The sequence below is a fragment of the Aspergillus piperis genome (genome assembly GCF_003184755.1).
Source record: "Aspergillus piperis CBS 112811 unplaced genomic scaffold BO85scaffold_17, whole genome shotgun sequence".
NCBI lineage: Eukaryota > Fungi > Ascomycota > Eurotiomycetes > Eurotiales > Aspergillaceae > Aspergillus > Aspergillus piperis.
In genome coordinates, this window is record NW_020291607.1 from 633,352 (window position 1) to 646,173 (window position 12,822).

The 12,822-nt window shown below is 51.4% G+C and overlaps 6 protein-coding genes and 3 non-coding genes across 9 annotated transcripts; 6 read left to right on the forward strand and 3 right to left on the reverse strand.

The window, feature by feature from the left end:
• The first annotated feature begins 55 nt into the window (after window positions 1-55).
• On the forward strand, window positions 56-1,324 carry BO85DRAFT_522457 (uncharacterized protein). Its single transcript, XM_025665261.1, has 3 exons — window positions 56-746; window positions 808-889; window positions 942-1,324. The coding sequence occupies exons 1-3, from the start codon at window positions 191-193 to the stop codon at window positions 1,054-1,056; spliced, it is 753 nt and encodes a 250-aa protein (XP_025512984.1). The 5' UTR covers window positions 56-190; the 3' UTR covers window positions 1,057-1,324.
• Window positions 1,325-1,768: 444 nt separating this feature from the next.
• BO85DRAFT_451969 (putative C6 transcription factor) lies at window positions 1,769-5,204 on the forward strand. The gene has a single exon (XM_025660713.1). It carries the CDS (start codon window positions 1,878-1,880, stop codon window positions 4,947-4,949), a length of 3,072 nt encoding a protein of 1,023 aa, XP_025512985.1. The 5' UTR covers window positions 1,769-1,877; the 3' UTR covers window positions 4,950-5,204.
• A 191-nt stretch (window positions 5,205-5,395) lies between these two features.
• BO85DRAFT_t213 lies at window positions 5,396-5,467 on the reverse strand. The gene has a single exon. It is a non-coding gene; the product is annotated as a tRNA-Gly (tRNA).
• A 491-nt stretch (window positions 5,468-5,958) lies between these two features.
• BO85DRAFT_t211 lies at window positions 5,959-6,029 on the forward strand. The gene has a single exon. It is a non-coding gene; the product is annotated as a tRNA-Gly (tRNA).
• Window positions 6,030-6,038: 9 nt separating this feature from the next.
• BO85DRAFT_t212 lies at window positions 6,039-6,110 on the forward strand. The gene has a single exon. It is a non-coding gene; the product is annotated as a tRNA-Gly (tRNA).
• Window positions 6,111-6,621: 511 nt separating this feature from the next.
• On the reverse strand, window positions 6,622-8,161 carry BO85DRAFT_377752 (putative vacuolar sorting receptor (Mrl1); the record flags this gene model as incomplete). Its single annotated transcript, XM_025656274.1, has 5 exons — window positions 6,622-6,807; window positions 6,984-7,011; window positions 7,235-7,393; window positions 7,441-7,728; window positions 7,788-8,161. 5 exons carry the CDS (start codon window positions 8,159-8,161, stop codon window positions 6,622-6,624), a joined length of 1,035 nt encoding a protein of 344 aa, XP_025512986.1.
• A 366-nt stretch (window positions 8,162-8,527) lies between these two features.
• On the forward strand, window positions 8,528-10,468 carry erg24B (c-14 sterol reductase). Its single transcript, XM_025658123.1, has 3 exons — window positions 8,528-8,624; window positions 8,676-8,980; window positions 9,028-10,468. Exons 1-3 carry the CDS (start codon window positions 8,545-8,547, stop codon window positions 10,134-10,136), a joined length of 1,494 nt encoding a protein of 497 aa, XP_025512987.1. The 5' UTR covers window positions 8,528-8,544; the 3' UTR covers window positions 10,137-10,468.
• On the reverse strand, window positions 10,220-11,953 carry BO85DRAFT_426630 (tRNA-specific adenosine deaminase; the record flags this gene model as incomplete). The annotated part of the gene is made up of 3 exons (XM_025658124.1): window positions 10,220-11,540; window positions 11,623-11,653; window positions 11,788-11,953. The coding sequence occupies 3 exons, from the start codon at window positions 11,951-11,953 to the stop codon at window positions 10,220-10,222; spliced, it is 1,518 nt and encodes a 505-aa protein (XP_025512988.1).
• Window positions 11,954-12,115: 162 nt separating this feature from the next.
• Window positions 12,116-12,801, forward strand: BO85DRAFT_451972 (splicing factor 3B subunit 5 family protein). Its single transcript, XM_025660714.1, has 2 exons — window positions 12,116-12,454; window positions 12,538-12,801. Exons 1-2 carry the CDS (start codon window positions 12,212-12,214, stop codon window positions 12,547-12,549), a joined length of 255 nt encoding a protein of 84 aa, XP_025512989.1. The 5' UTR covers window positions 12,116-12,211; the 3' UTR covers window positions 12,550-12,801.
• The last annotated feature ends 21 nt before the right edge of the window (window positions 12,802-12,822 follow it).

The window sequence follows — 12,822 nt, forward strand, 5'->3', positions numbered from 1 at the left end:
TGGACGACGTCACTATCCGTCACTCATACTTGGGAGCCCCCCGGAAGGACTGGTTCACTTTTCGCATCCATGCGCTCAATCTTCTTAATGTCTTTCAAATCTTTATCCTCACATGGATCTCGTGATTCTTTTGCCCTGCCAATAACCTAACTCCCTATCGATACGCTTCATTGTCTACACGAATATCATCATGGTCTCCACGCGACACCATCCCCGCGACTTTCCGCCCCCCGCGACTGGGAGAGCTTCGCCGCCATCAACACCGTCTTCATCTTCTACGGGTGCCAATGGCTCCGGGAAAAAATGGGTGCATGTTCCGTCTGGTGCCATTACCCTGTGGTTGATCTTCTCCGTCCCGCTAGTACTATGGGATGCCAGCTACGTGTTGCTACGCCCTCACCTGAAGCTCGAAAGCAAGCTACATTCCCCGATCTGGACTCCGTATGCGCTGTATGGCACAATCGATTACCTCTACGGCTGGCCGGCATTCAATGCGCGCAATGAATTTACCATTGCGCAAACGATCCTGAACCTGGTCGAGACCGCTGGATATATCTACTACCTGGTGATTGTGTATACGCATGGGGTCACAGCGGGAAACACGTCTCGAGGCCAACGCAAAACCAAGAAAGGACCGATGTGGATGCTGAAAGAGTCCAAGGTTGTTACTGGTCGTCCCGGCGCGACTGCGCTTCTGGTGGCATATAGCGCCTCGGTTATGACCCTTGCGAAGACGGCCCTATTCTGTGAGTCGCCATTATGCTGTCAGGATTAGTTCGGAATATGACTCTAACGAATATTGCATAGGGCTGAACGAGGCTTTCTCTGGTTTCGCAGACGTTGATCGCAACGACCCTTGGACCTTGTTCTTCCTGTGGATCATACCCAAGTAGGTTTCAGTTCTTTGATGGTGTTGTTGTTTCATCTAACGGTCGCATTAGTGCTCTCTGGATCGTCTTTCCTAGCTATGGCGTCTATGCTTTGGGTTCGGAAATTCAGGCGTCACTAGAGAGTGCCACACCGCGTCAGCGAGTTGGGCGGCCCAAGTCGTCGTAGGATGGCCCCGGACCACAGCAAGCTCGGGTTAATGCTAGGTTGCATCCGGCTAGAGACGCTTGACCAGGATACGAGAGGGGAAGTCGCGTGCACCACACTAGCACGGAGTTTGAGCACCGGCCATGGTTGAACTGATTGGGGGGAAGTGGGAGTGGGAGGCATAATGGAGGACAGATTTGAAGATTTGAATTATACATCCGTACCGTAATACTATAAGCCCCGGAGATACAAGCTTAGATAAAATCAACAATCGAGGAAATTGAGTAAGGAGGCATCTGTCAGCAAAGAAGCCAGCACTAAGCTAGTAGTTGATAGCGTAACTTTTCCCCGGGATCATTGCGGGATAACAGCAGCCAGTGATGCTGCGGGCTAGAAACGCCATGCATTCGTTGGTATTTACCCAACGTCGCTGCAGGCTTCCGATACGTTCCCTCGCTGCACGATTCCATCCACCGCTATTGTGTACCTCATTCCCCTTCTCGATATTATTTGTTCTAGTAGTTCTGGAGATTGGTCTTGTCTAGTGGGTTCCGCAAGGGTCTGGGTGGTTGAGCCAGTTGATGGTTGTCCAATGACCGCAGCCCCATATATATTACCACCGATGACACTCCGGACTTGCACGTTCAGCTATTGAACCTTCTTCTTTACAACACCCATGTTCTGGAAACTGGGTTCCTTATTGGCGCTGTACCTTTTTTCCTATGGGCATCATTATCATCACCCAGCATCCCCAATTTGACATTTTCTACAACTATTTACTATACTGAATAATATCTGGGGACGGTGAATATCTAAATTACTAAAGGGTAAATTCCCCCAGGATGACGACGGCGAGAGGTGCCAAGCCTCCAGTCAGCGCCCGTCCTAGCCAGCCTTCCCCATACCCACCGATTTCGACCACCGCCTCATCCCGCGGTTTCGTCCCGTCTTTCTCCCCAGAGCACCAGCAGGACCAGACCCTGTGGCCAACTCCCTCCGCATCCACTCCCTTCCTACCGAACGATGATCCGGGTCTTGTTCTTGGGGTACCTGCGCCCATCATGATCCCTCCGGAGTCCGACGAGTCCCCCTTGGCCTCCGGCCTGACCCTGGGCCACGACGATATCGTCCTTCCCGAAGACCTCGACAACCACAGCCGGGCCAGCTCGCGTGATCCCGGCAGCGCCGTTACTGCCGGTGATCCGGGTACCTCGCACGAGTCGGGGATTGATGCCCACCGGGACGACGGCAGAGGCGACCCCGCACACAATCACGACCAACAGGGAGGCGAAAAACCAGCGTGGAGCGAAATGAAGACGAAAGCCGGCAAGGAGCGAAAGCGCCTACCCCTCGCCTGCATTGCTTGTCGAAGAAAGAAGATCCGATGCTCCGGCGAAAAGCCTGCGTGCAAGCACTGCTCGCGCTCTCGAATACCATGTGTTTACAAGGTCACTACCAGAAAGGCGGCGCCCCGGACGGACTACATGGCGATGCTGGATAAGCGCTTGAAGAGGATGGAGGACCGGGTCATCAAAACCATCCCCAAGGAAGAAACTAGGGATATGGGTGCCATTGGCCGGTCGGTGGTTCGACCGCCGCAACCGGGACAGACCAACAAGGCGCAGAAGAAGCGGACAGCGGAAGAGGCTTTTGCTGCTGAAATGGATGAGTGGGCTCGGGAGAGCCGCAATGGTCCGCAGGATACCTTTCCGATGCGCCGTGAGAGTAAACCAGGTGATGCGTCGGGCTTAATGAGTGCAGGTGCCGAGTTTTTACCGTCATTGGAGATCCAAGAGCACCTGGCAGAGGTGTTCTTCGATTGCGTCTACGGGCAATCTTATCTCCTCCTTCACAAACCAAGCTTTATTCGAAGACTCAAGGCGAGAACCGTGCCTCCAGTTCTTATACTTGCCGTTTGCGCCGTTTCCGCTCGGTTTTCAACCCATCCACAGATTAATTCCGAACCTCCTTTCCTGCGTGGCGAGAACTGGGCCAATCCAGCAGCTGCTATAGCCCTGAGTCGCCATGACGAGCCTAATATCACTATTCTGACCGTGTTTCTGCTTCTGGGTCTTCATGAGTTCGGTACATGTCATGGCGGGCGGAGTTGGTCATTCGGTGGCCAAGCACTGCGCATGGCGTATGCCCTGCAATTACATAGGGAGCTCGACCATGACCCTCTATTAATCCAGAACAATGGCAATGGATCGCAGCTTAGTTTTACAGATCGAGAGATACGGAGACGAACCATGTGGGCTTGTTTCTTGATGGACCGTTATAATTCATCCGGGAGTCAGCGTCCGCCGATAGGAAACGAGAAGTTCCTGCAAATACAGCTCCCTATTAAGGAGTCACATTTTCAGATGGAGATTCCAGGGCCAACGGAAGACTTGGACGGCAATGTTCTCAATCCGGTTCCAGACGATGTTGGTCAGCTATCTAATGCGAAGGAGAATATGGGTGTATCAGCCTTTATCATCCGCGCAGTTGTCATATGGGGCCGCATCGTTGATTATCTCAACCTCGGAGGAAAAAGAAAAGACACGCAGCCACTGTGGTCGCAGGAGTCTGGGTACATGCGCCTCAAGCGGCAGATTGAGGAGTTTTCCGCGTCTCTCCCTAGCCATCTCTTGTTCACTTACGAAAACCTTCAGATCCATGCAGCCGACCGAATCGCCAACCAGTTCATCTTTCTGCACATTATCATCCACCAGAACATGCTCTTCTTGAATCAATTCGCCATACCGCTATCACCGGGAGGACGACCTCCCCGTGACATGCCCAAGGCATTCCTGAGCAATGCCGGCCGGGCAGCAGTGGAAGCTGCTCATCATATTTCTATCCTCATCGACCGTGCATCCGCTTACCCTCTCACTGTTCCGTTCGCCGGATACTGCGCTTATTCGGCCAGCACTGTCCATATATGGGGCATATTCTCGAAGAACGCACAGTTGGAGGCGCGTTCCAAGGAAAATCTGCGCCATACATACCGTTACCTCAATAAGATGAAGAAGTATTGGGGAATGTTTCACTACATGGTGGAAAGTGCCAAGGACCGATACCGCCAATTTGCGGATGCGGCCATCAAAGGCACGGTGGTTATGCAGAATGGTGGGCAGATCGCGCCCATGTTCCAGTATGGTGACTGGTTCGACAAGTATCCCCATGGGATGTCGAGGTCACATTGGGAGGAACCCGATCCTCAAAAAGCAAAGAGTGACGATGGTGTCATGAGTCAACGGCCAGACCTTCAGAGCGTCGAGGAATTCTTTGCCAGCCTCTCTCCTACACCACAGCCGAGCGCTCCGCGTAGGCATTCGAAGAAGAGCAGCAAGGCTGACAGCGTGAGCGGGTTCGATGGACCAACTCCCCCGCAGTCAATGAATGAAATCGCCATGGACGGCGCTCCGGGCATGCTGGGGACCACCGGCACTGGGTTCCCTCAGCCGGCCGTGTTCAACCAGAACCGCGCGGGACAACAGCCCTTCGCACAACCCGGCTTCGACTTTTCCATGCCCGCAGCAGACCAACTCCCGCAGCTGGATCGACAATTTGTCTACGGCTCCTTTGGCGACTTTGACCCGTCTGCATCCCTCGTCCCACCCGAGAATCCGGCGATGCCCGCTCCCGTGAACCGCCCCGAAGCTCCCCCTAATGAAGACCCCTCCACCATCTTTACCGGTCAATTAGACCCTAATGCCCCGTCCGGTGCAGGTGAATACTATCAACCCAGCGCCTGGTTCTTGCCCTTCAATCTCGATCCCGTAGGCGCCGGTGGTGGCCTTGATCCAAATTCACAGGCCGCCGGTTCAGGTAACCCCGTCGTGGGAGGTCCCGATCTCTCTGGATTCGGAAACATACCGATGGGAACATTTGACTTAGGACTGGGGGTGAATCGCGGCTCACAGGCATAAGCAATTGTATTTTCGTGTCTGCGGGTAGGAAGAAATATCATTTGATTTGGGTTTTAGTTTTCAGCGGGGTACATTCGGGCTTGGGGCGGACGGTCTGGTTTTTGGAAAAGATTTTGGAGTTTATGAACGACCTTGGCTATGTGGTATATGCGACGCGACGTTTTTAGTCTGGTCTGGTCATGTCATGCCTTGATGCTGTGTATTTATATTATGGTTATATATTCAACAGAGAATAAATATACCTCAATCTAAGGATTTCGGCCACATGCGTAGATAAGTCGATGTTATCATCAATACAGTTAGCCAAATATTGGTTGGACACATTCATGGAAGCGACCATGAACAGATTCAATATAGCCCACTAACCCCGCAATCTGAGCAGAAAGAACAAGAAGAATAAATCAAAAAGAACAAAACAGATAGGTAGAGAGGGAAACAACAAAAAATGCATTGTCGGGGAGTCGAACCCCGGCCACTCGCTTGGAAGGCGAGTATCATAACCGTTAGACTAACAATGCTTGCTAGCTGGAATATGGTCCTTACAACAGTTCACAATCCGCAAAGTAACTAATGTCAGATCTACGGTATGGCGCTTGAGCTAATGAACAGAGTAGTTATATATTCTATTTTCTGCTAGGTTGAGCTTAATAGGAGTATGTATGATCGAAACTTATCGGATGATAGAGTGTGTATGGCACAACGTACTGTATGTAGGTTCGACCAAATCAGTCAAGGAGACCGACTGCAGACAATGTAAATAAACGTGGGATGATTTCGCAATTATAAATGGGCTGATTACATACTAAGTATATATAATAGTTACTATTCTCAATAACCATACACTGATTTCAGTTTACTACTCTGAAGGAATGCGACATAAAATATGATTTATTCCGACACACACAGTTTAAACTTCAAACCTCCCCACTCCATGCAAATCCCGCATCTAACTTCACTGGTGGTGCGTAGTGGGGTATAAATCAAATTAATGGCAGTTTCTTTCAAGGAAGCATCATTGGTCTAGTGGTAGAATTCATCGTTGCCATCGATGAGGCCCGTGTTCGATTCACGGATGATGCATTCTTCCAAGCATTGTTAGTCTAACGGTTATGATACTCGCCTTCCAAGCGAGTGGCCGGGGTTCGACTCCCCGACAATGCATTTTTTGTTATTTTTCTATATTATCTTTTTCCTTCAAGCTAAATGATGAGATGATGTAGTATGCTATCTGGGTTGGTAGTTTGCTTGTTTTCGTATTGATCTAATGTTTCTTCATCCAGGACATGCATGTATTGCTTAATCGAGGATATGTCCAGCCAATAGGGTTAAAATACCTGGGAGTTGTTTATGGGGTGCTACTTACTACACATAGTTGACCGTAAAATATATCATTATACTAGTACTAATAGTACAAGCTTCGGCCTCGGGTGTGGTAAAATGCAAAACATATTCTCATGCACCTCATAGTAAATAGTAATACTCAATGACGCTATAAAAACAGAGCCAGCTTAATCAAATCAATCGATAAATAAACCCATGCATGCTTGCACCATCCATATGATAATCGGCCATTGTACAACAAATACAACCAATGCTGGCAGCAATATATCATATAGTTGCGCTATAAATCCCATAAAACAAACAAACAAAGCTAGTTAACAAACAGATCTTTTTAATCCTCCCACTCCTCATCTAACTGATCTATCAGTCGATTTTCGGCATCCACGTCACTGCCTCGACGGCCGAAACTGCCGCGGTGGTTGACGCTGTTACCGCGGGTGTGGCCGTGGCCGAGAGTCGGGGAGCGTTTTAAGCGGAGGAGGCGGGCTAGGGAGGAGAAGAGGATGATGATCATGTCCTGTTTTAGAGGGGAAGAGAGAGGAGATGAGGTTAGCTTAGGGTTCTGTATAATGAATGTATTTTTGAAGAATAGCAAATGAGACAGTTGTATGTGTTCAGATAGATGTGTGAAGCAAGGAAAGATTTCTAGAATCAATCAATCGAGCTATTGACATGTTTCCAGCTTATATGGACGTCTTTGCTAGGCCTGCACGAGCAATGACTGTATATACCGCGTTCAACACGGTTAAATGTCCAAAAGGCTAGATGTCCAAACGAGTGACTTCAAAGACAAGCAAGAAAGACAAGCGTAAGGAAAGACGAATGGCAAGCACGCCTGATGTAATTGAGCTCCAGACCAGCCAAAGCAGATTCAATCCATCCTCGAAACAGGTAACCTTGCATTGCCAAACTCCTTGTACGGGGCCTGCTCGTGCCGCCGGGACCGTCGGAACGGGATTAACGCCAGTATACTTACTTTGATGAAGTCAAGCATTCCCGCCCAAAGACTGTAGTTCGGGCACTGTCTCCAACCGCGCTGGTGCATGACAGTTCGTTGGTATGCGCAACCACCGACCAGGTAGGCCGCCACGGCAATCAAGGCACTATGCTTATCAGTTATCGGTCCCATATTAGGTTGTTCTTTACTTACATTACGCCGAAAACGCCGGCTGGCGAAAGACCCGGGTTATCCGGTGTGGGCGCGGTCGCGCCACAAGCGGCAGAGCTTCGAACCTCGAAAAAGTATGTGCACTGGTCCATGGTGCCGACAAAGGAGACTGTCGCCTGAGAGGCAGGGGTATCGCGCTCACAAAGGAACGACATGATGGTGGATTTGGTGCGGGCGGCATTTCCGATATAGTCGCCGGCACAAGGGGAGCCATTGGTATAGTTCATAACCAGCTTTCGGCCGCGGAAGAAGGGGTCTGATGCTTGTTGACTACATCGTGTCAGTTGAGTGATTATAGCAGGTGGTAAAGAAGAATAGTGTCACCGTACCCAATGGAGTAGACTTTACCCTCCCTCTTGTAGTAGGCGCTAACATTCCTCCACCTTGCGCGGTCCACTCCCACCACATCCTTGATATCTTCGACCACGGGCGCACAGATATTTAACGTAAAGTTGGCATTGTAGTCGTGTCCTCTGGCGTGCCAACTCTCGTCTCGGGCGCCTTTGCGAGGTTTGTCCCCGTCTACTGGGGGCGGAGATAAGGAGATGGTGTTGAGATCGTAGAATAGGCCGGTCGTGGGAGAGCGAACGACGCAGGGAGAGAGGGCATCATTCGGAGCAGAAGAATCGGAGGCAGCCTGAGAGACAAGCGGAGCAGCCAGGAGGAAGAGGAACCTCAGCAAGGAGGATGTGGGTGGCTTCATGGTGGGAAGATGATCTCCGGTGGAGGCAGCCGGGACGGTCGGCGATAACGGTTCTAAGCCGAGGAAGGGAACGAGAATGGATCAGGAAGCTGGAAGTAGGGACTGATCGGTAAGTTTGGGAAGGTCGAAGGAGAGCAAAGCAAAGGAGAGACCAAAGATAAAGAGAAGAAGAAGAAGCAGCGAGAGAAAAGAGGGGAAGGACAAGGAGGAGCAGCAGATGAAGCAGGCGTCGTAATGCGCGGAGGTGAAACGTCGCATTTCTTGCGGAGATTCCATCGAGAGCTTCTCACCGCCCGCATTGTCGGCTCCGCTTCTGCCAAAAGTCCCGCGGCTTCTTCTCCAGTTCTCCTTAATCCCCATATCAAGATCCAGTATAGCCCGTCATGGCTCCTAAGAAGGACTCTAAGACCAAGGTCCGGGTTCAGCCCGTTCCAGAGAAACGTGGCTATGAATTTGGAGGACCGTAGGTGCTCAATGCTCTGTTATAATTGGCAATTGGATACTGACCCCACAGTCTCGGTGCGTTTGGGATCGTGTTTGGTCTGCCCGTGCTGGTTTACAGCTTCACCTTCCTGTGTAACGATGTCTCCGGCTGCCCGGCTCCTTCGCTACTACACCCCTCTACCGTGACTCTTGACCAATTGAAGGCAGAGGTTGGCTGGCCCAAGGGAGGGTTTGCGGACTTCTACGATACAAGCGTGACACTTTGGGTACTGGGCTACTATCTGCTTAGCTTGGCCATGTATGTGTTTCTGCCTGGCCAGGAGGTCGAGGGCACCGAATTGGCATGTGGAGGAAGATTGCCCTACAAGTTCAACGGTTGGTTTCTTCAATTGACTCGTATCTGCCTCTCTAACGTCCTGCAGCTTTTCTGTCGGCCGTCCTGATCCTCTCCGGCTGTGCGACGGGCACCTACGTCTATGGCGCGGACTTTGCTGTCTGGACCTTCCTCTGGGACAATTACTTGCAGGTTATCACCGCCAATCTGGTGATTTGCACTGTCATCGCCATCTTCGTCTATGCGAAGAGCTTCACCGTTCCGGCTCCAGGGCAGCCCAACCCCGAGCTCCGCCAGCTAGCTCCGGGTGGTCACACTGGCAACGCGTTGTATGATTTCTTCATTGGCAGAGAGCTGAACCCCCGGGTACGCCTGCCGATTCCCTTTGTCAGTGAAGCTTCGCGCACGATCGACATTAAGTCCTGGCTCGAAATGCGCCCCGGCTTGCTGGGGTGGATCATCCTGAACCTGTCGAACATTGCCCGCCAGTACCGCACCTACGGCTACATCACGGACTCGATCGTCATCTCGACTGCTTTCCAGGCGTTCTATGTCCTGGACGGCCTGTACATGGAGCCTGCCCTGCTGACTACAATGGACATCATCATGGACGGCTTCGGATTCATGCTCTCGTTTGGCGACCTCGTCTGGGTGCCGTTTATCTACAACTTCCAGACCCGCTACCTGGCCGTCTTCCCGTACGAGCTGGGCTTCAATGGCATCCTGCTCGTTCTGGCTGTCACTGCCGTTGGCTACTCGATCTTCCGGGGCGCCAACAACCAGAAGAACCGTTTCCGCACCAACCCGAACGACCCCCGCGTCAAGCATCTCAAGTACATCCAGACGGCCAGCGGCTCCAAGCTGATCACGTCTGGCTGGTGGGGAAGCGCCCGCCACATCAACTACCTGGGCGACTGGGTCATGTCGTGGTCGTACTGTCTGCCTACGGGCATTGCCGGCTACGCTATTATCCAGAGCATCAACCCGGCCACCGGGGACCTGCAGAAGCAGGCCGTGCAGACCCCCGAGAGCCGGGGCTGGGGAATGATCTTCACGTACTTCTTCCTGGTGTATTTTGGCACGCTGCTGATCCACCGCGAGCAGCGCGACGAGGAGAAGTGCAAGCGCAAGTACGGTGCCGACTGGGACCGGTATACGTCGTTGGTCCGGAGCCGGATCATTCCTGGCATTTACTGAAAATAATGGGTATAGACCGAACAAAAGTTCTTAATGTATGATACTATTCGTCTGAACGAGTCACATATCGGACATGACATGTATTAGCTAGACTGGACATCTTTATTCTTTTTAATGTCATCACGCTTTCTCTTCTTCCCTTTCTGATCCACCAATACCTCCAACCCCCATTCATCATCCCCATCATTCGGCACCCACGGCACCAGCACCTTTTTGGCCTCCAGCATAGCACATTCCCGTGCCTTTCCTACAGACGTCTCCAGCGCAGCCCTCTTGAACTCCTTATACGACGCAGCCCTAACCGCCTGGCCTCCATCCCCCTCTTCAGAACCATCACCATCATCACCACCCAACACCCCCCTCAACGCCCCCCACATCTTCGCTCTCGACAGCGCCGACGCACCCTTCCCAACCGGCACCGACGCCTTATACCCCTGCTTCATTCCCCCAATGATCGTCTCATACAACCCGGTCCACGAGCCACTCAATTTCGGCAACTGCTTTGCCCCATTCTCCGCCGCATAGCGATCCACCCCACCACCACTACCACTACCACCTCCCCCAAGCACCGGCGCAGCCGTCCAAACAGCCGAGATATTCCCGGGCTTACACTTCATCCCAGCCTCCTTACTCTTCGGTTTCCCAAACGCCCACAACTCCTCCACAACTCCCATATCAACAGAAAGAACTCGAAACGGATGATATCCATACCCGTACCCACCCCCTCCTCCCTCTTCAAACCTCGATACCAGAGGCCCCATCCTCCCCTCTACTCCCCACGCCCTCACACACCCCGTCTCACTCACCTCCTCACGGGGCATCACCACCCCCGCCAGATACGCATTCTCCGTAACAGCCACCAGCAAACTCATACCCCTCGATAAGAGAGACGACACCTGTCGCAGGGCAAGCTTATCCGAGCAGGACTTGCTTTTCGTGGATGGGGCGTCTGCGCGCGCGGGCTTGCGGCGGACGATGCCTAGCTGGGAGAAGTTGGCGCGGCCGGAGAGGAGGCCTGCTTCTTCTTCTTCTGAGGGTGTGATTTCCCATGGTGTTGGGTCGTCTTGCGCTGCCATGGTGAGTTCCATGCTTGCGTCGCCGCAGGGGGCGGTCGTGCAGTAGAGATAGATTTTTAGGGAGGGGTGGAGTTCGAAGGGTGGTTCGTTGTTGTTATTCTTGTTTGGGGATTGTTGGCGCCGGCGGATGAAGGGGGAGGGATTGGATGTAGATGGCGATGATGATGAGGACTGTTGATGTTCATGTTCATGGTCTATCAATGCGCGAATCTCACTCAATAGCCAGTAATTGAATGCGCGGAGGGCCAGGACCTCGGCGTGCCAGTCGTGGAGGACGAGGCCGGTGCTGGATGCGAGTTGTGTGGCAGGGAGGCATTTTGCGCCGGAGCTGGATGCTTTAGTATTTTACTAGGTCAAAGTAGGTTTGTTGTATCGTTATATAGGGTAAGTTAGTGGTAGAGTGAACATACGTAACAGCCACACAGGTCAATTCTTCCTCCGCTGTATCATCATCATCATCATCATCATCATTATCTAGACCAACATATTGTAAGCATACTACACAACAACCCCTAACCATAAAACCCCCTAAAATAAAACCCAAAGCAAGAAAGAAGAGAAAAGAATATACAAACCCCTCACAACCACAACCCCACACATAGGAATCCACTCTCTCGTCCCATCATCCCTCAGAATAGGTTTACTGCGTGCGGGCAGAGCATTAAAGTGCGCGTGCACAACTCTTGCAATTCTCTCTGCAAGTGCATCATCCCCAGAATCCTTTCTTCTTTGTCGTTCCATTACGATATACCGTTTAGTTATGCATGAACATACCTAACTTTGTACTGCAAACCCACTTTTATATCAAGTTGGGTGTATATCACGTGACTTATCATCATCAATTATTCTTATCCATCCATCCATCCATCCATCCATCCATCCCATCTCCAACTACCACCCCAATTCCAACCAACCCAAACTACACTCCACTCCACCAACCCATTCCATAATCACCAAAACAAACCAAAACAAAACAAAGGAAGGAGAAAGATATTCAAAATGGCCGACAAACTCCGCACGATCCAAAACCTCGAGGCGATGCAAGCGCGGTACGTCGGTACTGGCCACGCGGACACGACGAAATACGAATGGGTATCGAACATTGTCCGGGATAGCTACGCCTCGTATATTGGTCATCCGCCTATGTTGTCGTATATGGCGTTGGGAATGGGCGAGTCGAAGGAGAAGGTTCGCGCGGCGATGATTGAGAAGATGGTTAGAGGGGCGGGGAATCCGCCGGAGGTTGGTGTTCCTTATCTTTCTTAAATTTTTTTTTCTTTGATTATATGATTGGGGATGGATTGGGCTGATGATATGGTGTTTAGACGCAGGAATAATCTATTACTATTACTGTTACTCATGGGGGGATTGGTGGTGGGGTTTGAGGGATGGGGGTGAGATGATATGAGTTGAAGGAGTTGGGTGTTTGATGGGGGAGTATTGTGGAAGGAGATAGATGATGGATGGTGGGATTGTGTCATGCAGGTATTTGCATACTACTGGAGTTCAATGGTGGGTTAATGGCGTTGGCGTGGAGGTTTCACATGCATTACATTACATACTAAGGATATGGACTAAGATGGGTTAAAATCAATCGATTATCATCATGT